Source organism: Malus sylvestris, chromosome 4 (genome assembly GCF_916048215.2).
Source record: "Malus sylvestris chromosome 4, drMalSylv7.2, whole genome shotgun sequence".
NCBI lineage: Eukaryota > Viridiplantae > Streptophyta > Magnoliopsida > Rosales > Rosaceae > Malus > Malus sylvestris.
This window is the reverse complement of record NC_062263.1, coordinates 15,068,898-15,091,146: the sequence shown is the minus strand read 5'-3', so window position 1 is coordinate 15,091,146 and position 22,249 is coordinate 15,068,898. Positions and strand designations below refer to the sequence as shown.

General features: G+C 39.4%; 1 protein-coding gene and 1 long non-coding RNA gene across 3 annotated transcripts; both read left to right on the top strand.

The window, feature by feature from the left end:
* Nucleotides 1–2,460: 2,460 nt before the first annotated feature.
* Nucleotides 2,461–13,095, top strand: LOC126618143 (uncharacterized). The gene is made up of 2 exons (XM_050286237.1): nt 2,461–2,593; nt 12,746–13,095. Exons 1-2 carry the CDS (start codon nt 2,461–2,463, stop codon nt 13,093–13,095), a joined length of 483 nt encoding a protein of 160 aa, XP_050142194.1.
* An 820-nt stretch (nt 13,096–13,915) lies between these two features.
* On the top strand, nt 13,916–21,194 carry LOC126618494 (uncharacterized). 2 transcript variants are annotated; one of them, XR_007621737.1, is made up of 5 exons: nt 13,916–14,113; nt 14,412–14,488; nt 14,582–14,631; nt 19,592–19,632; nt 20,549–21,194. It is a non-coding gene; the product is annotated as an uncharacterized LOC126618494 (long non-coding RNA). The 2 variants fall into 2 exon arrangements; XR_007621736.1 differs by lacking the exons at nt 19,592–19,632; nt 20,549–21,194 and having other exon boundaries at nt 13,929–14,113; nt 14,582–14,861.
* The last annotated feature ends 1,055 nt before the right edge of the window (nt 21,195–22,249 follow it).

The window sequence follows — 22,249 nt, the reverse complement described above, 5'->3', positions numbered from 1 at the left end:
ATTTGTTATAAGGTGTCGATGGCCTTCCAATTTGTAGGATTGGAAGGATAAGTTCTGATCATTACTAAACCATCTTTCTACTTTCGACTTGGACAAAATTTGTAAAGTAATCTCTATTTCTTCATTCAACATACCTGAATCCAATGAGTTAATATGTCCAATCCCAAATAATTCTCTAGGCACCAAACTTGTGGTCTTGAAGCGTTCACCTAGGATTACAAGGCATATGTTTCCTTCATGTCAAATCCCTTCATAACGGAAATCATTCACATCTACTTTTAATGTACCTTGAAGCTTATTAGTTGCTGGCTCCATTCCAATCCCAGGCACCAAATGAACCCTAATTCAAAGTAGGTTGCGGTAAGAAATGAATTTCAACTGCCAGATTCTGTGCCAGGTGAAAGAATTGGATGAATTACAAGGGATAAATGAGCCCTGAACGTGAGGTCTTTGATATTCTATCATTTTGTGGGGATTGGAAGGGATAAACTTTGTTAATGACAAATCCATTTTCTCTACCGTCAACTTGGATGAAATTTTAGAAGATGACCTTCATTTCTTCTTTCAGTATATCCAATCCAATTCAATTCTACGCACCAAACATGTGGTTCTTCAATCAAGTCAATGGTTTTGAACCAAATATGAAAAGCCCAATCAAGTTATTGGATCCAGTCTCTATCACCAACACTTTGCTAATGTCCCAAGCAATTTCACTAACGGGGACAAGCAATTTCACTAACTGCTTCATTGAAGGACAAACCCTTCTTCCTCCCTTCTTTCCAGATATGCAAATGCAAAGTATCCATAATATTAGGGATGACAATTTAACCCGTCAAATCTGATCCCCGCAAGTAACCGATCCAAATAGTTCGGATTGAGGGATCAAATATCGGTTATTTTACAGTTATGGGTAACAATGGGGTAAGTGGTTCGGTTTCGGGTTCGGTTATGGTTATTAGGGTATCCGCTCCGAACCCGTACCCGAAACCACCCCGTTTGCATTCTTTAATGAAATAAATATAAATATTTTTTAATTTTTTTTTCCAGCAACTTTATCAATTGATTCTAGGAGATTTCAAAGGTCACCAACAACTTTATTAAAAAAAAAAAAAAATCAATCCTTTGAATCAATGATGGAATGTGGGAGAGCTCAAAGGCCAGGAATAATTCAAATTTCAAAGAAATCCTATTCATTTTTTTCTTACAAATTGACAGCAGCAGCCATTTGCTTCCTTGCATTGGCTAATACAAAACTCCAAGTCTCCGAATCCATTAGTAGGTATGCTTTCTTCAAACTTTTCTTCTTTGGGGAATCCATCAATAGACAATAAGTAAGCTTTCTCCAAACTCTTGTGTGTGATCAAAATGCATTTGGTTCTTTGTATTCAACAAGTAGCGCATGATTGAATAATTGGAGGAGGAAAGGAAATATTTTTCTTGCATTAAACTACCTTAGATGAATATGATTACATTAGTTTGAGCAGATCCTGTTGTGTATTGAATTTTACAAACTAATTTAGGCTATTGTTTTATAAACAGCTTTTTCTTCTGATGATGAACATATTGGTTGCTGCTCATTTGCTGCTCAAACTTTGAGGATATGAACGTGGATAAGGAACATCATGCAGATGGTCGTAAGGGAGGAACATTATGAAGCATTGCTTCTTGTGTTGTGGATGCGAGAAATATTAGATGTTAATATGTTATGTGGGCAATGCATTAGCTGGAGCATTTTGGAATTTTTTTTTTCTACTGAATTTCCTTTTTTTCTCTGTACTACTTTGGATTATGATGAACTTTTCTAGAATAGCCAAGTAATGTTGTTTAAGAATCACTATTTTATTAGTTGAATTTTAGAAAGTGTTACAAACATTTGCTTAATTTTTCACAAGAAAGAAATATCATAATGGGGAAAACCGTTAATTGCCCAATGGGGAATCCGAACCCAATGGGTTCGGTTACAGGGAATCCCCATTCAGGAATTTTACGGTTTTGGGTTTGGGGAAATTAAATGGGTTCAGTTATGGGGATGGCACATCCGAACCCAATCCGCCCCATTGCCTTCCCTACATAATATCTATTAATCTAATCAAAATCTTTGCTTCCCTGGACTACCTTCCAAAACATTATCTCCCTATCCTTTCCTTTTTTCTTCCCAATTAATCATATATTATATGAATAGTATGATCAATAGACAGAGACAAAATGGCTATAGAGAAAAAAAAAAATGTGATGCAAAAAAGGAGAGAGAACTAGAATCATCAACTGTTCACCTTCCTGGACGACCTAATTTGTTGCCGTAATTCGATAAGTTTATGTAAGCCAAAGCCAATGGTGGAGTTCCCACAAACTAGTGGGGTTTCTGTAAGAGGTCTCCTTTTCCTCGTTTGCCCAACTCTATGCCACCCTACTTCACATATATAAGGGTTTAATTTCTCTTGGATTGTCACACTACCAATAATGACTTGTCTAGCGGCTGTGGAAGGAGAGAACTTGCGCAAAGGTCAGTGGCTCGAAGAGGAAGATGAGCGACTCAAGACCTATGTAAATCTTAAGGGGGGTAGGAGGTGGCATGCGTTAGCGAAGGAATCAGGTAAGCACATTACAAATGATTCTTATGACACACCCCGATCCTAGAATCAAGGCGTGCTAGCCGTCACGTGAGCATGACGTAACCAAAAGTGCGATACAGAAGTAAAAGATAAAAGAATTACAAAGGAATAAAATCCATCTACTAGCAATAATAACCAACTAGCATACCAGAGTGAGTTTAAGTGTTAAACACATATGTTCAGAGCATAAATATGTTCAGAGCATAAGTACTAGGTGTAGTCAAGTAAGACTATAACTAAATTACAACACCCGAAGGTGAGTCCTACATTTATGTAGTCTGTCAGTACGCCGTGGGAATCCTCGTGGGCCACCAATGCTGCTAACTAGAACCTGGAGGGGCGCAAAACAAGATTGAGTTGGTCAGTAAAACAAAACTTTTCGAAAATATTTCATTTAATAACATTTCTAACCCCTCGCTGTAAAACCTGTATACTTTCCCAGAAAATAACATAATATGCATATAATTCTTCAAACATCTCAAATCACCAATCTTTATAAAAAACCAGAAAGTATGCCATGCTATAAATGTCAACAACAGAATAAGAATGCATCCATATAACAGGTGAAATAATGAATCAACCGGAGACCCTACAGCTGTCCTGTACGGTTAATTCTATAGCTCAATATCCAATCCAACCGGAGTCACCACTGTGACCTGTACAGCGCTACTCTGCACATAAATCGGAACTACCTAAAGTAGTATGTACGATAAGAATAGTGTAAGAATACGCTCTAGTGTTTCTCTCATCAACAGCTGTATAATAATCTAAGATCACCTATAAGTCGGAACCACCTCTAATGGTCTGTACGCCATGTCGGAACCCTCCAATGGTTTGTACGACATGCACCTATTTGGATCCAAGGTGAGCGTGTGGTGCAGGGTGAAGAATATAAGCACTAACACCAGGGGTGCATGTTATGAGCTCTCAACACAATTCACATCATCAATACACCATATGAACAACATAAAACTCACCTGATACTGACCTATGCGTCCGCAGCACCATTTCACATATATGCATCAAATACCAATTCATGTATTACATATAATATGCATGCATGGCATTTGAAAACATACTTTCATTTAAATTCAATTTCTGGGAAAAATCAATAGTATATAAGTAAATACAGAAAATATTGCCCACTCACTGGTAAGTCGAAGGGTCGTAACCCCCGTGACGCCCTTGAACGCGCTCGTCCTAGAGATAGGTCTCACCTATATGCGAAACAACTATAAAAACGTTATTTAAAGCATACAACCAACAATACGTAATAACTTCTCATACGATACTCAATTTGGGTATATGAATATACCACAGTGACTTACTCGATGTCACGGACGTCGAGGTATTTTTAGAAAAAAATTTCGATGCTGCATGCGCCCCCACGAGAGTCATCTTTTTCCTCCAGTCGCCGGACTAGTTTCGCCAGTGTCGGAAAACTGGAGATTTTTCAATCTCCTTGTTCTCCTTTAATTCTCAACCATTTTTTACGCATTTTATATCAAAATGAAGCCCTAAGCATGTAGAATCACGCTATACTAGTTTAAGGCTAAAAAACATACGAAATCTCACTGAAGAAAATCCAAGAAAACCGGCCAACTTCGAACCCTACGATCCCGACGTCCAAAACCTTTAAACTAAGTACTCTGAGCTTCCTTGGGACCTTACTAAGCTCCCTGTAAGCTTAGAATTCCCTGAAAATCAACATTTCACGTGTGCATGAACAGTGACATCAAACTGGGGTTTGGATTTTACGTGATTTCGAGGGGTTCCAGTTCTAAAAATGGTACCATTCAACTCAGGAGGTTGCAAGGATGAAGAAACTCACCTTTTTGACGTCGATCCGTGAAGATTTGAGGGTTTGGTGCCTTGTCCGTACGGTTTTGAGAGGAAGAGAGAGAGAGAGCACGGGGAAGTGCTTGTCCCGTGTGTGTGTGGTCCACCCAAAACAATCACCATCCAATTCCTTTAGGTCCCTAACCACACAATTTGCATACCATTTAATCTACTTAATTAAATTTTGCCAAGAACTTAGGAGAGTATACATTTATTCGAATAACATGTCACACGTACCTTAATAGCCTTTAAGGGCAATTCCGTCATTTTACATCCACGATAAATAAATTTCGGGACGGGCTGTGACAATCTCCCCTCCTTATAGAATTTCATCCTCGAAATTCATACAACATTCAATCTACTAATATTCATAAATAAATTTTGGTGCCTTCTTCCACTGAGTGGTTCCTCCTCATCATATGTCAAATCCGGATTAATCTCCAAAGGTTGAGGAGGAATCACATGTGAAGGATCTGAAACATAATGTCGAAACATCGAGACATGAAACACATTATGTACCTTAGATAATTCCGGAGGCAACTCCAATCTGTAAGCAACTTCACCAATCCTTTCAGTGATCACATAAGGTCCTATATACCTAGGACTTAGCTTGCCTTTCTTTCTAAACTGCACTACACCTCTCCAAGGTGATAATTTCAAGAATACCAAATTGCCCACATCATATACTCGATCAGTAGCATGTCTATCTGCTGAACTCTTTTGTTGATCCTGGGCCGCTTTTAGGTTAGACTTAATCACCTGAACATTTTGAGTAGTTTCATCCATAATCTCTGGACCCTCTAGCACTCTTTCACCAACTTCTGACCAACACAATGGCGTACGACAAGCTCTACCATAAAGTGCCTCAAATGGTGACATACCAATACTCGAATGAAAACTATTATTGTAGGCAAATTCCATCAAGTCTAGGCGATCATGCCAAGAATCACCAAACTGTAACACTGAAGATCTTAGCATATCTTCTAACGTCTGAATAGTACTCTCTGATTGTCCATCTGTTTGAGGATGATAAGCAGTGCTGTAACGCAGTTTCGTACTAAGAGCTTCCTTATCCAAAACTTAGAAGTAAATCTTGGATCTCGATCAGAAATAATTTTCACTGGAACTCCATAATACTTCACAATCTTCGTGATGAACAACTTAGCCAATTTATTCAGGGTATACTTTTCTCTCACTGGAATGAAGTGTGCTGACTTGGTAATTCGATCTACAACCACCCAAACGCCATCAAATCCATTATGTGTACATGGAAGCTTATACACAAATCCATAGTTATATTTTCCCATTTCCATTGAGGAACTGGAAGTGGTTGCATCCGTACAAAAGGCTTCTTTCTTTCTGCTTTGACTTGTTGACAAACAATACACCTACTTACATAATCTGCAATTTCCCTTTTCATACTCGGCCAATAATAAAATGGTCGAATGGTATGGTACATCTTAGTTCCTCTTGGATGCATCGCATAAGCCGAATAATGTGCTTCATCCAAAATTTCTTTCTTTAATTCCTCATTATTCGGCACATACATTCTGTTCTCTTGCATAAGCATGCCATCACGAATTCTGAGGTCTTTCTTTTTCCCTTCATTTCTTAATTGGATCATTTCCTGGATCTCTTCATCAACCATCTAAGCTTCAAGTACACGATCGACTAAAACTGGCCTGACTTGGAAACTAGCAAGAAAAGCTTATCTTCGTTCTTCGATCTCCAACTTTACTCCAGTAGCTCTCAAATATGCAAGAAGAGGAACACGGCAAGCATAGAAAGCATTAAGTTGACCTTGAGGTTTTCTACTCAGTGCATCATTTACCACATTTGCACGACCCGGATGATACTCAATAGTGCAGTCATAATCACTTAGTAACTCCATCCACCTTCGCTGACGAAGATTAAGATCATGCTGAGTAAAAAGATACTGAAGACTTTTATGATCTGTGAAGATCTTAAATTTCTCACCATAGAGATAATGCCTCCAAATCTTCAAAGCAAAAACAATGGCTACCAACTCAAGATCGTGAGTAGGATAATTCCTTTCATGAATCTTCAATTGTCGAGAAGCATAAGCGATCACTCTATTATGTTGTATCAAAACACATCCCAAACCATTCAAGGAAGCATCACTGTAAATCTCAAAGTTACCATTACCGTCAGGAAGCACCAAAACTGGAGCATGAGTGAGGCAATATTTCAGCTGCTGGAAACTTTGCTCACAATTCTCGTCCCACTCGAATTTAACATCTTTCCTGGTTAACTTCGTTAGTGGTAAAGCAATCATAGAAAAATCTTGAACAAACCGTCGATAATAACCTGTTAGACCAAGAAAACTTCGCACCTCAGTGACGGTTCGTGGCTGTTCCCAATTCTCCACTGCTGCAATCTTTTGAGGATCTACTTGAATTCCTTGTGCCGATACCACATGTCCCAAAAATGCCACTTGATTCAACCAAAACTGGCATTTGCTAAACTTGGCATACAACTGATGTTCCCTCAATTTCTTTAATACCAAGTTAAGATGTCGAATATGATCTGCTTTCGACTTAGAGTATACCAGAATATCATCAATAAAAACAATGACAAATCTATCAAGATATTGCTGGAATACTTCATTCATTAACCTCATGAAAGCTGTAGGTGCATTAGTCAATCCAAATGGCATCACCAAAAACTCATAATGTCCATAACGGGTCTTGAAAGCCATTTTAGGTACATCATCATCTTTAATCTTCAACTGATAATAGCCAGATCTCAAATCAATCTTAGAGAATACACATGCACCTTTGAGCTGATCAAACAAATCATCGATACGAGACAATGGATAACGGTTTTTAATCGTTACCCGATTCAATTGCCTGTAATCAATACATAATCTCAAAGTTCCATCTTTCTTCCTTACAAACAACACTGGAGCTCCCCACGATGAAGTACTAGGTTGAATGAAACCTTTATCAGTTAATTCCTGTAACTGAATTTTCAATTCTCTCAATTCAGCTGGAGCCATTCTATATGGAGTCAAAGATATAGGATCCGTACCTGGAAGCAAATCAATAGAAAATTCCACATCTCTGTCTGGCGGCAATCCAAGCAAATCATCAGGGAATACATCAGGATAGTGCCTGACTACTCCAACTTCCTCCACACTGCTAGGAATAACATCATTTAACACCACATGTGCTAAGTATCCTTGACAACCTTTTGATAACAAACTTCTTTGCTCTCATGGTAGAAATAACACCATGTCCCACTCCACTTCTTTCACCCACAAAAGTAACTTCTGGTAGTCCAGGACGAAGAAAAGTAACTGATTTCCCGTAACAATCTATAAGAGCTGGACGGAGCAAGAACACGACAAGTTTCTCGAAGCTCTCCAGCTGTTTGATCATGACTGGAAGAATATTGATGTTGGAAGTATGCCTACAAAGCCACTCATTTGATGTAATAGCTTTTGGAATACTTATTGTATTAAACTTTTATATGTTTAATGAAGGGCAAAGCTTATTGTTAATCACTATTTATTGTATCATTTGTTTAAGCAATAAGAGAATCCAAGGAATGTATTTGATCTAAGAGACAAGTGATTTAAGCAAGTTAGATTAACGAGACCTTTCTCTTATGTTCATTCCTAAAACGTTCCTAGCCATAGGATTGCCAATTGGGCATTGACAATCCGCTAAGGTTAGTATGTGTTATGTCGACTCAAGCGTGAGTATGACTAGTCTCAAGTCAATTAGTGTTGGACACTAAGACAAACACATAGGTGCTCGAAAGAGTAATCGAGTACACTAAACAACAATCAAAAGAGAGTTTGAACATACATGTCATGTAAGAACTCGATAGTTGCAATATGCAAAGTAGTCCTTTGACCTGAGGCATTATAGATGTCTAATGGTTAGGTCCTTGATCTTTGATCATGTCAAAGGCATTCCATTGGAGTGTCCACGGCATTGTTGGGGTCAAGCTATCTAATCATGTAGGCATATGAATGCGCAACAAGGGATCTCTAACCTTCCATGGTGGAAGGAGAATACTCTAAGATATGATTCGAGAGTCTTTGGCCAAAGCATATGAATATGACTTAGGAAGTTTGTTTCAAATCATATTCAATTGAATCATATAGAGAAGTATCACATTGGATAGTAGACATGAAACAAACTATCACTCAAACAATGTGATTAAGAGTATTGTATTAGAGAATGACTGTATTGCATTGTAGTTGTAATTGGATAGGTTCTCCAACCACTTCTACTTAGCTTGGGTAACCATGACATACTGCTATGTGTCACTCATGGTTTGTGGAAGCCCTGAAGATTAGCAAACACTAATCAAAGGGAGAATTGAAATAGTTTCAATTCACAATCGATCGTTAAGAGTAACAATCGCCCACTACCTCGCTAAATGGAACCTAATGGATCGTACACCGAGTAAGGATGAAAGTGAAGAAATTAAATGAAATGGATATGCAATTAAATGGTTTAATTGAAAAATGGTCAAGGTTAATTAATTAGTTAATTAATTATACGAAATGTTCGTATTGGGCTTTTAAGTTGGTTTTGGGCTTCGGGGCCCAAAAGTGTTTTGGTCCACAAGGCCCATTATGTTTAAGTTATATGACAACTAAAACAAAATGGGCAATTAGCCGAATAACAAAGGTAAGGCCGGCCATAAGGGTGATGGTTGCAAACTTGGATTAATTACAAGTTTGCCACTCACTTGAAATGAAGTATAAAATCAACTTTATAGCTTTATTTCTTATTAGGGTTTTCTTGATGAAAAGAGGTGAAACATTTTCTCTCTTTTTCTCTATAGAGGCCGGCCACTTAGAGAAGTTTTAGCTAGCAATCTTTTCTTCTCTAAGTCATCTATTTCATCTTCACACCTCATCCTTGGTGTGGAGACTTAGAGACACCAAACCTTTGGTGTTTTTGGAGATCCTTTCCTTACATCCTCAAGGAGCAAAGGAGCACAAAAGGGAAGGAAATCACAAGGAAGATCCAAGGAACTAGGAGGTGACTTGAAGGCCCTCCACTTGGGTGAATCCCTTGTGTAAACAAGGATGAGCTTCAAGGGTAATAAATCTCTAAATCTTACCTTCTCTTTAATGTTGTTAAAGAGTCTTATGGTTCATCATTCACTAGGCTTTCAAAGTCATGGGTTTTAGAATTGCTTTTGAATGCATGCCTACTTTAATGTGTTAATAGTTTGCACATGTGTTCAAATATTCTCACATGTTCTTAGCTAGGACAAAATTTTTCCTTCAATTGAAGCATGTATTGGCTAAAAAATAGTTATCCAGACGAAAAGAAGAAAAGAAAATAGTGAGAGAAAGAAAGTAGCCGTGGCTTTCTTGGCCATCAAAGTGATATTCTCTCCGGAGACCTTTGGGTTGAAATCGGATGGTCTAAAATCGCCCACCCTCTCCACTACCTAAAGTTGGCACATATGCTCTGTTTCTCCACCACATTCGGCGCCGCTCTTTGGGTCACCTTCATAGGCGGCATCATCATGTTCAAGAATCTTTCGCGGCATCAGTTCGGGAATCTTCAGAGCAAGATGTTTCCGGTGTACTTCACGATGATGGGGATATGCCTTGCAGTATCGGCTGGGTAGTTTGGGTATTTGCATCCGTGGAGCTCTTCCTCTGTTGTCGACAAGTACCAGCTCGACTTTTTGCTCTCTGCATTTGCTTTCAATCTCACCAATCTCTTCATCTTCACTCCCATGACCATCGAGGTAATTGCTAGTTACTAGTTGCTAATTGTTGTACATTACATTTCATGACTTGTGTTTGCTTCCGAATCATGGGGGAACACATGGGGGACAACGCAAAAGAAAAAGAATAAGAAAAAGGAGACCATCAGTAAAGCTACAGGAAAAGAAACAAAAGCAGAAAAATCGAAACAAAAGCAAAAGCAGAAAAAAAAGAAAAAAAAAAGAAAAAAAAAGCAGAAAGCATGGCTGGCCATTAAGTGCAGCAGAGAAAAGAAAAAGGGAAGAAGATAAAGAAAAAGTAGACGTTGAATGGCATAATTATGGGAGTGACCCATTGAGCAGGCTCTGCCCCCTACAACTGCCAACTGCACATGTTATCTCACCATCTGCCATACCCACCTTCAGTAGCTTTATTTTTGAATGATGTAATTTATTTTTCTTATCTTTCGGAGACATCTGTATAACCCCATCAGAGTGTAATAAAAAAAACGGCAAGCCCAAATTAATGGGCTACAATGTCATGTGGAGAGTGAAGGCCTATATGCCCAAAAGAGTTAGGCCCTATGACTCTAAATTTATTCGGCACCCTACCGCTCTTATCACCAACCAGGTGATCAAAAGTACGCCTAGTACTTCCAAAATTATTTGGCACCCTGCCGCTATTATCACCAACCAGGTGATCAAAAGTACGCCTAATACTCCAAAATTATTCGGCAGCCTACCTCTATTATCACCAACCAGGTGATCAAAAGTACGTCCGATACTCCAAAATTATACATGAGCATCACTCATGTTAATCATATATAAACATTCATGAGCATCACTCATGTCAATCATACATAAACATTCATGACCATCATTCACGTCAACATTCATGACCATCACTCATGTCAACATTCATGAGCATCACTCATGTCAACATCTATGAGCATCACTCATGTCAATCAACATAAACATTCATGAGCATCACTCATGTCAATCTAGCTTCAAAAGCTTCATTTACAGAGCTCTAGCTTCAAAAGCTTCATTTACAGAGCTCTAGCTTCGAAAGCTTCATTTATAGAGCTCCAGCTTCGAAAGCTTCATTTACAGAGCTCTAGCTTCAAAAGCTTCATTTACAGAGCTCTAGCTTCGAAAGTTCCATTTACAGAGCTCTAGTTTCGAGAGCTCCAGCTTCAAAAGCTTCATTTACAAAGCTCCAGCTTCAAAAGCTTCACTTGCAAAGCTTCACCTACAAAGCTTCAGTGCAGGGTATACAAATACCGCCTCCGAACAACCGCCACTTCGGCCCATACATGGATTCAATTTGAAGTATCCAGCCAACAGACTCTATTAACCGAAGACTTGGGGGATTACATTATGTACCATATATTAGGCCTCAACTGGGCCTCATGAAAAATACTTGGGGGACTTAGCCCATTATTTATGTACTGATGAACGAGCCCTTATTCTATAAAAGGGACTCCCTTACTTTCATAACCCATTATTCATGTACTGAGGAGCGAGCCCTTATTTTATAAAAGGGACTCCCTCACCTTCATTAGAGAGCATCGCCGCCTGCTGAGCAACCGCCTCGCCGCGAGCATCACTCATAACCCATCACTTATGTATTGAGAAGCGAGCCCTTATTCTATAAAAGGGACTCCCTCACCATCATTAGAGAGCATCACGGCCTACTGAGCAACCGCCTCGCCGCGAACATCAACTCTAACCCATCATTTATGTATTGAGGAGCGAGCCCTTATTCTATAAAATGGACTCCCTCACCTTCAACGCCATAAGCTGAGCCAACCAAGGCAACATAAGCCACAAGCAGAGCAGCCTTGCAACATGTGCTACTTCTAGTTGAGCATCATTTCAGATTGAGCCCCGTCTCATATCGAGTATCAGTCCTAGACGACATCTAGTTACTTCGGCCCACACATGGACTAAATTTCAAGTCTCCAGCCAAAAGACTCTTGACTGAAGACTTGGAGGACTACTGTTTATACCATACTTAGGGCCTCTGTATTTAGACCTCATATAAATACTCGGGATACTCAAATGTAATTATGTAATAAATGAAGGGGCAAATATGTAATAAGTGAAGAGCCTTTATTCTATAAAAGGACTCCTCACTCTCCTTATTGGAGGAGGCCAATTATTAGGATTGAGATCCCCAAAGCCTCACTCTCATTACAGAGACCCTCTCATCCTCAATTCTCTCAGAGAAATACAATATCAGTGTGGATGTAGCCCAAACATTGGGGTGAACCACGATACATCTTGTGTTCTTTACTTTCTTGCAGATTCACGGTCGGATTTATATTATTCCAAGACCCCTCCGGTCTTGTGCATCAACAATATCAATCTGTAGGTGGTCAATGATTTCCCAAGCGCTGCCAGGAAGAACCGATAATGAGATCAAGAATTACTGGAGAACTCATTTAAAGAAGAAAATACAAATTCAAGATGGTATATTGTACTTCATCATTTTCTTCTGATTTCTGAAACATATTGTGGAAAATGCCAACGCTTGTTTTATCTTCTTCAAAGCCCCACATTACTAACAGTTGCTCTGTCTGCAGGAAATTTCCAACGTACATTGAACAAAAACCAACAAGGTATTTTCTGTCAGGAAGGTGATATGAATGAGGAAAAATACGACTTTGATCAAAACCATGTCTCAGTCAAGAATTTATTCGAAACCAAGGTTACTAGCTCTGATGATCTTGGTTTATCGGACTTTGAGGCAACAAATTCTCCATACGAAACCCAGTTATCAGCAGATTGGATATCTGAGCTATCAAGTGAACAAAGTGGAACAACCTATAATCAGGACTGTAATAGTGTCGGGTCCGATTTATATCATCTTAAATGGACTCCGGATGATAGTGATACATGGGACTGTCCAGGTTTTCTCTGGGACATGAATTAACAGATAATAGTGTGAAATGTGGATCGAATGAAATAAAAATGAGTAATGCTAGCTAGACCAAATTTGTAGACAAAGTTTTGAAAACTAAAAGACATGGAAGTTGATGATTGACTTATTACTTATACGTTAATAAACGTGCTTATTCTTATTGGTGACACATCATTTAGTTTGCAAATTTAGTCTCCAAATTTGGTCTCTCTAGCATTACCATATTGCAATGCATGTCGCTAAGAAAAATGGAATTTCTTCCTTTCCAGCTCCAGCAAGTGAGGTTTTGGCATATCTTCTGAGAAGAAAATAGGGCAGCTGATGATGGCTTAACAAGAATTCATGGGACAAAATTTCGAGGGTGAATAGCTTTTGTACGCTCATCTACATAGGACAGTCGCTGAGAGGATCTACTTGGATCAGTTAGGTAGCTTCTTGAAGCTTTTCAGACTATAATTTTTAATCGCATGCATGTATTGGATGTGTAATCATCTGACTTAAATTTGAATTGTATTCTCTCGTCTTCTCTCTAACTAGAAATTTTGTAGTTAGAGTGTAGCGAAAATGAATCAAATGAACGCAAAATAAGCAATATTGGTATATGTATTATCATTTCAAGACACTGCGTGCCTAAGGAGTCATTCCTTCTTACATGACGATGTGACATCATTTCACCTTACAAAATGTTCTAATCTAAACCATGTGACATCATTTCACCATACAAACTTCATATTCCAAATTTTTCCTCTTTACCATAAAAAACTTTATTCAGTTCATAGATTCTTTAGTCGCTCATATGAATCAAACAAGTTGACGGTTACATAAGGATATTAATGTTGATTCTGAATTAATGGAGTATTAATAATTGTGAATTAATGATTCAGAGCCATCTTCAAGTAATTATATATAAGATTCGATACTATGATTAAATATGAATTAAGGTATATATCTGATTAATATTGTTCTACATTTTCTGGCTTTGCTTTTCATCATCTGTACAGGAGCAAGAAGATGGAAGACCCCAGTCAAGGTGAACAAATTAACAAATTGCACACAGGCTCACCTTCTTCTGCAATAATTAATACAAAAATTAGGGTTTACAAATTTACAATCTTGCTCCAATCAAACGCATACTTACTATTTTAATTTTCTGTGTGAAATGGTCACTTGTCCCTTACAAAATGGTGTGCCAAAATACTTGAGAGTCTGGAATTGTGAAACCAAGTCAACTCTCACTAAAAAGTGTACATAATTTTAGTGTTACACAAATGCAAGTTATGTTTTACTTATTCTCTGAACCTTTTACTTCCTTTTAAACTTGGAAGCAGTAAGCCGAGTCCCCAGACTGCTCCAAGGGCTAGGAGGTCATCCTTGAGCAACCTGACCTGAGGATTTTACCAAAATGGTTGGGCTTCTGAACCTCATTATATTTCCGTGTATTTTTCTTATTGAATGTGTCCATGTGTGGATTGAAACACCTTCTTTTCTAAATTTTCAGGGCATGAAAATTCAAGCTTGGGCGGTACCCCCCATTTCATCACTCGCCCAGTTACGCGATTCATCATCTGCTTTATTTCTCATACAAAATACATTTCTCTAACAATTTTCCATTTCATATTGTGTTGTTTTGTTCAATCAAAGGATATCCATAAAATATACCTATGGTTAAAACATCTAGATTCATACTATATGATGTCCATCCTGAATCCATCAATGAATAGCCAAACAATTTGTCGTGTGTTTACCGCACGTGAAAAGAAGAAACTCTAGTTTATGTATTGGTAACAGTCAGTTCCTCTGAAGAGGAAAGATGGACATGATGATACAACAACAACAACAACAACAACAACAAAGCCTTTTTCCACTAAGTGGGGTCGGCTATATGAATCCTAGAACGCCATTGCGCTCGGTTTTGTGTCATGTCCTCCGTTAGATCCAAGTACTCAAGTCTTTTCTTAGGGTCTCTTCCAAAGTTTTCCTAGGTCTTCCTCTACCCCTTCGGCCCTGAACCTCTGTCCCGTAGTCACATTTTCGAACCGGAGCGTCAGTAGGCCTTCTTTGCACATGTCCAAACCACCGGAACCGATTTTCTCTCATATTTCCTTCAATTTTGGCTACTCCTACTTTACCTCGGATATCCTCATTCCCAATCTTATCCTTTCTCGTGTGCCCATACATCCCACGAAGCATCCTCATCTCCGCTACACCCAATTTGTGTACGTGTTAGATGCTTCACCGCCCAACATTCTGTGCCATACAACATCGCTGGCCTTATTGCCGTCCTATAAAATTTTCCCTTGAGCTTCAGTGGCCTACGACGGTCACACAACACGCCGGATGCACTCTTACACTTCATCCATCCAGCTTGTATTCTATGGTTGAGATCTCCATCTAATTCTCCGTTCTCTTGCAAAATAGATCCTAGGTAGCGAAAATGGTCACTTTTTGTGATCTTCGCTAGATTGCTCCGGTCATTAATGTGAATAAGTATATAAATGGATAGAAATAGGAAAGCAAACGCAAGATGTACGTGGTTCACCCAGATTGGCTACGTCCACGGAATAGAGGAGTTCTCATTAATTGTGAAGGGTTTACACAAGTACATAGGTTCAAGCTCTCCTTTAGTGAGTACAAGTGAATGATTTAGTACAAATGACATTAGGAAATATTGTGGGAGAATGATCTCGTAACCACGAAACTTCTAAGTACCGGAGTGTGGTATCGTCTTGACTTGCCTTATCTGTCTCATAGGTAGATGTGGCATCTTCTCTGAAAGTACTCTTCCTCCATCCATGGGTGGTATCTGTAACTGGTGGAGATGCACAAGGTAATGTATCAATTTCACTTGAAGCTTACTTGTAGTTTCAGGCTTGGTCAAGCGCGATACAAACCATGTAGTAGGAGTCCCCCAAGTCGCCGAGCTAGGGGATCTGCTGAAAGAGGTGACAGACAAGGTAAGCAATCAGAGCTCCGGCTGATTGTTCACATTCTCCCTATCTTGCAGGCAGCATGAAGGATAAAGAGAAGAAAAATGAGAAGAGATGATATTGGATACTTTTGCTTTTGAAGAAGTAACTTTCCACAGGCTTATTCTTGAACTAGGCTGGAGGGTTTTCTGGTTTCCTCCAAAGTATAAGGCCGATTGAAGAATTTGAGGGTCAAAACAAGTCCATCAAATCTAGAGTACATTCGACCCTGCTGATATGGGATACTTTTGCTTTTGACAGAGTACTGGATGTATCGGCACGTGTGCTGTTACGCTTGTCTCCACATGCTTCCTTGTATCCTTCTCACTTGCCCTATCTGTTCCTCAGGCAGATGTGGTATCTTCCCTGGAAGCATAAGATGTTGAAGATGAGTACTCGAGAGCAATGCCAGGTAAGTAATCAGGTAAGGGGTTCCAGGCAGTCAGTTCATGGCTGGAAGCTTGATTCCAAGTGCTGACTGATTGCTCTCTTTCTCCTTGTCTTGCAGGTAAGAACAAGGCCAAAGGAAAAGACAGGGAAAAAGCATGATATGAGATACTCTTGCTTTTAACCCTGATGATATGAGATGTTCTTGCTCTAGTATAGCTTGTTTACAAAGGTATTATCGGGGGGAAAGAAAGCTGAGTGTTTTCTCGAATGTTGGAGCAAGCAATCTTGTTGGGAGTGTTTTCTCGAATGTGAGTAAAGGTTGGGCATGTTTGCTAGTCTACCTTGCCACGAAGCACAGAGGTTGACACACAGGGACTTTCCAATTATCTAGCAGTGGTACTGTTCCTTTACCCTCTCTTCGATTTTTGAGAAAGTAATCATGTTGGGAGTCTGGCTCTCGAGTTTCGGAGGGCGGTGCCTCTTCGATTTTGGAGCAAGCAATCTTGTTGGGAGTGTTTTCTCGAATGTGAGTAAAGGTTGGGCATGTTTGCTAGTCTACCTTGCCACGAAGCACAGAGGTTGACACACCGGGACTTTCCAATTATCCAGCAGTGGTACTGCCCCTTTACCCTTGTGGGTAATAATATGGTAGCTAGACATTCAAAATTTATGTGTCTAAACTTTGTTAGTGTTGTTTCTTTGCTATTCTTTTACCCTTTTTGGTCAGAGCGATGTAGTGGGAGCTGCAAGCTTCACGTGTCTCAACTTTGTCAGAGAACTTTGGCAAAGTTATCTGTGGTACCCATGAGCTACTGTTGCGTGTGGGAAGTGGGTGATTGAACAGTACGATTCATGTGCTTTCTACTTCGCCAGAAATCTTCGACAAAATGCCCATAATTTCCGCAAAGTTGAGTGTGCGTGTGACAGGTGCTGACAAGGCTGGAAAGATAGGTGCCTCTTCGATTTCTGAGATCGGCCCTCGTGGTCTTTGAGCAGCCCAACTTTTGAGAAAGCAAGCCTCTTCGATTTCTGAGATCGGCCTTCGTGGTCTTTGAGCAGCCCAGCTTTTGAGAAAGCAAACGCCTTTTCGATTTCTGAGATCGACCCTTCGTGGTCTCTGAGCAGCCCAGCTTTTGAGAAAGCAAACGCCTCTTCGATTTCTGAGCAGGCGCCTCTTCGATTTCTGAAGCTTCGTCGAGTGCCGATTTTTATAGGGGCTAACATTAAGTTCCAAAGTACACTTGAATATCCACCAGTAGAAGCTCCATTCTTACACTTCTAAGATCTTGATTTGTCCGACCTCTTCTCTCTTCAACACCTTTGAAAATGTCTGACCCCTCCGACCGTCGTTTTGACTTAAACCTTGTTGAAGAGGCAGCCCCGCCTTCTCCAGACAACATATGGCGCCCATCCTTCGTCTCCCCTACTGGTCTTCTTACCGTTGGGAATTCCGTGATGAAGAATGATATGACCGCTGCGGTAGTGGCCAGGAACCTTCTCACTCCCAAAGATAACAGATTACTTTCCAAACGGTCTGATGAGTTGGCTGTTAAGGATTCTCTAGCTCTCAGTGTTCAGTGTGCAGGTTCTGTGTCTAATATGGCCCAGCGCCTATTTGCTCGAACCCGCCAAGTTGAATCATTGGCGGCTGAAGTGATGAGTCTCAAACAGGAGATTAGAGGGCTCAAGCATGAGAATAAACAGTTGCACCGGATCGCACATGACTATGCTACAAACATGAAGAGGAAGCTTGACCAGATGAAGGAATCTGATGGTCAGGTTTTACTTGATCATCAGAGATTTGTGGGTTTGTTCCAAAGGCATTTATTGCCTTCGTCTTCTGGGGCTGTACCGTGTAATGAAGCTCCAAATGATCAACCTCCGATGCCTCCTCCTTCTAGGGTTCTGTCCAGTACTGAGGCTCTGAATGATCCCCCTCCGGTGCCTTCTCTTTCTAGGGCTCTACAGACTGCTGAAACTTCTCCTAAGCAACCTTTGTGAAGGTTCCCTCTTGTTTGTTTATTTTGACTCAAGTATATGTACATATTTGTAACTTATCGGGGATATCAATAAATAAGCTTTCCTTCATTTCAACGTATTGTGTTAAATACACCAAAGCTTTCTTCGCTAAGTTCTTTGAATTTTTTTTTTGTTGAAGCTTGTATGTTGAAGCTTTGTGAGTGGAGCATGTAGGTTGAGGTAGTGTTCCCTTAATTTCCCGAGTGAGGAAAACTTCTCGGTTGGAGACTTGGAAAATCCAAGTCACTGAGTGGGATCGGCTATATGAATCTTAGAACGCCATTGTGTTCTGTCCTGTGTCATGTCCTCCGTTAGATCCAAGTACTCTAAGTCTTTTCTTAGGGTCTCTTCCAAAGTTTTCCTAGGTCTTCCTCTACTCCTTCGGCCCTGAACCTCTGTCCTATAGTTGCATCTTCTAATCGGAGCGTCAGTAGGCCTTCTTTGCACATGTCCAAACCACCGTAACCGATTTTCTCTCATCTTTCCTTCAATTTCGGCTACTCCTACTTTACCCCGGATATCCTCATTCCTAATCTTATCCTTTCTCGTGGACATGATGATAATACCAAAAAAAAATAAATCAAAGTTCAAACAACTCGCCAAATCATACCTTTGTCTACCACAAAGATAAAAAATAATAAGGCATGTCTGATCCATCTCTCAACATTCTCTGTTATCGTTATTACAATATTTATATTATTTTTTATTTTCCATTCTTGGCCAATAAATTTTTCTAGCAACTTCCTTTTTTTCATTCTCTACACCATGGATTTGTGTCATTTGATAAGGATATCGTACAATTACACCTTTTGCTGTAGTTTTTCAAATGTGTTACAATAGTTTTACATCACTATTGATATTATACATCTCCACCTTGCAAAAATTACAAGGTACGCTGCCACTCCTCATGATCTGCTTATCTATGATCTAGATAATCTTAACAAACATTATGTAATCTGTGTTTAGCAAAAAAATCTGAACTTATATAAAAACACAAAACAATTATATAAAAAAATGAACATAGACAAACCAGTTCATGCACAGTTTGTGTTACTAATTTGTTTCGACATTTCCATATTCGTTCATTTGATTGAAATATTGTTCTGTAACAGGTTTAAACTTTGTTTTTGCAGTACCTTATCACAAAATAATTCCACCTTGGACAAATTACAAGGTATGCTGCAACCTGTGCTTTGATAAATTGTATTCAAATTGATACTACTTAAGAATGCATTTGAACATGTTCAGTTTCACGCCTGCAGCATTGCACAGGCACCTTTGCTAGTTTGTTCCAAAATGAAGGCAGCTAACTGTAAAGTAGTAATGTTTTATTCATTATTTAACGATTGCCAAAATTTCAGATTTAGTAGACTTAAATTGTTGAATTTAAAAAGCAAAAAACAAAAGAAAGACAGAGGAATCACCAAACAAAGTTAAGAAGGCTTACATCATAAACAGCTTCCTTAAGCAAATCCAGTTGTTCTCTTGAAACAGTATCTACCTGGGGGGATGTAGTTTTTGTGATTAGCTAAAGGTTTTCAGTTATTGGCTATATATCAAGCTGATGAAGAAATTATTTGCGGTTTAGGATTGATGAATTGACTGTACCTTATCATTTACGGTCCAAATAACTCCTTCAGTACAGGGAGGGGTTGTGAGTGATCCCGAGAATCTGTAAAATCTTGACCTGGACCATTTTATTGGAAAGGGTCCGGATCCCTTCCATTAAATCCACCAAGTCAAACCTTTGAAATTTGATCCAACAGCTAAAATTATTGTAACTTTTAAAAGGAGCTCCTGGTTTTAACCATTTGATTAAATTTCAAGGTCCTGGATTGGTGGATTTGATGGATTTGATGAAAGGAATCCAGAGAGGATCCCTTTCCCATTTTATTTCCTCTGGATCAATCACTCTCAAATTTTTCTCCCTTGTACTAATTATAGTAGATATATCGTTGTTTATCTGAAAAGTGGGGCAGTACGTTTTTGGTATCATGAATCTCTTACAATTCATTTAATTGACATATCATTTAGGATAGTGCTATCCATACACCTAGTTTTACCTCTCACACAACTCTTTTAATTTTCAGCAACCGGATCCATTGAATTCAAAAATATCAAAGGACAAAAATTAACAAAGGTATGCGAAAATTAAAAAACGGTGTAGCACAATCCATTATTTATATGTTTTGTGGATTTTAATTACCTTTGAAACAAAAGGATTGGGCTGGCCGACTAGTTATAGAAATCCAACCTCAGCTAGGCTGTACTGGTCGGCGCTTTGATGCATCATGTGCAGTTCCAGATCATACGTAATGAGGATTGAGGAGTACTCTTAATTTTAGACATGGATGAAACATTTGGACTTTTAAGACAGAGGAGCTGAGAGAGTGAGACCTTATTGTGGATGCAAATTTCCGCCTTTTTTTTCTTGTACGAAAATGCACCTGCAAAACAAATAATACCTAAGATCAAGGTCAAGAGTCTCACCCCACAATGAATTAGGTAATTAATCAATTAATGTGGTAATTAATCTATTAATTTTGGCAATTAATCCCAATTTGAAAAGAATAATTGGGAGTTACCTTGTAGGTGAAGATTTGATGAGGAGTGACGAGAGGGTTTAAAAGAATACTATTTTGATAACTTTGACATCGATTAAGCCGTTATTGTATGTTGCATACGCGTGGGAGTCCCAGTGTGCCTCAAGGGTAATTTTATCTTCTTTACTCAAAAGTTTATGTGTCACCTCCATATTTTTCTTGATTATTTTTTGCTCCACAAATGCCCTTACACCTATCAAGCTGCTCGTAGGAAAAGACAGCAGGTGTAGAGATCTTCCCTTGCTTTAGGAAACATAATATTGTTTCTTATTTTGATGTAGATTTCCTCCTTAATTTGGAAATTAGATCATTCTACGAAAGGGAAATAAATTGCTTCTAAAGTCTATTTAATTCTATCGTAAGTAGATGATTGAATCAACTTTAATCAACTTTAGAGAGCAATGTATTCTACCCTACAAGAGAGAGAAAGCTAAAGGATATTTGTTCCCTCTCCCTTAGCAATCTTCTACACTTGCACGTGCAAAGGATCGTCCTTCGTTGCTTTCTTTGTCATCTCATCGCCACACCGAATTAAGAAAAATTAATTTTCCTTGTCTTCTTCTTGGATAGTTCTGTCGTGAGGCAGTCGTCAGGGTGGTGCGGCATGTCGGTTGGCAGGGGCTAGGAGTCGACTTAGTATGGGCCGAGGAGGTGTTGTGGCAAGGACCATTACTTGGGCTGCTCGGCTTGGCTAGAGCCAAAGGTAGTTATGCGGCTCAGGCTGCGAATTGAGGCGTTAAACGAACCGCATGGCTCATGTCCTTTGGGTGTTTGGACCTGATGGGGGTCAAGCTGATGATTGAGATAAATGAAGAGGTTGCGGGCCTTATGAGCTGCTAGAATGCTAGGCATGTAGGCCTCCTGCCTGCTAGTCAGAGAGAAAAAGTGAGGGAAAACCCATCATGGGTTGAGCTCCCCTGCCAAGTACCGTGAATAGTGTTGGCCGCATAGTCATCTTTGCCAGGAGAAAGGTAGGCTGCTTCGGAGAGAAGAGATGAAGATGATCAAGGCAGATACATTGGCTCGTCCAATCGCTGTCGTGGAGCCTGCTGCGAATGAAGGTGGAAAAAACAAATCTTCCCCACCTACTCAAGAGATGTCGGTTGAGAAAAAGCCAAAGACTTCCTCCGCTGCTCGTGAAGGTCTGCTTGTTGCTGATAAGTTTGTGATTGACTTGACTTCTTCCAA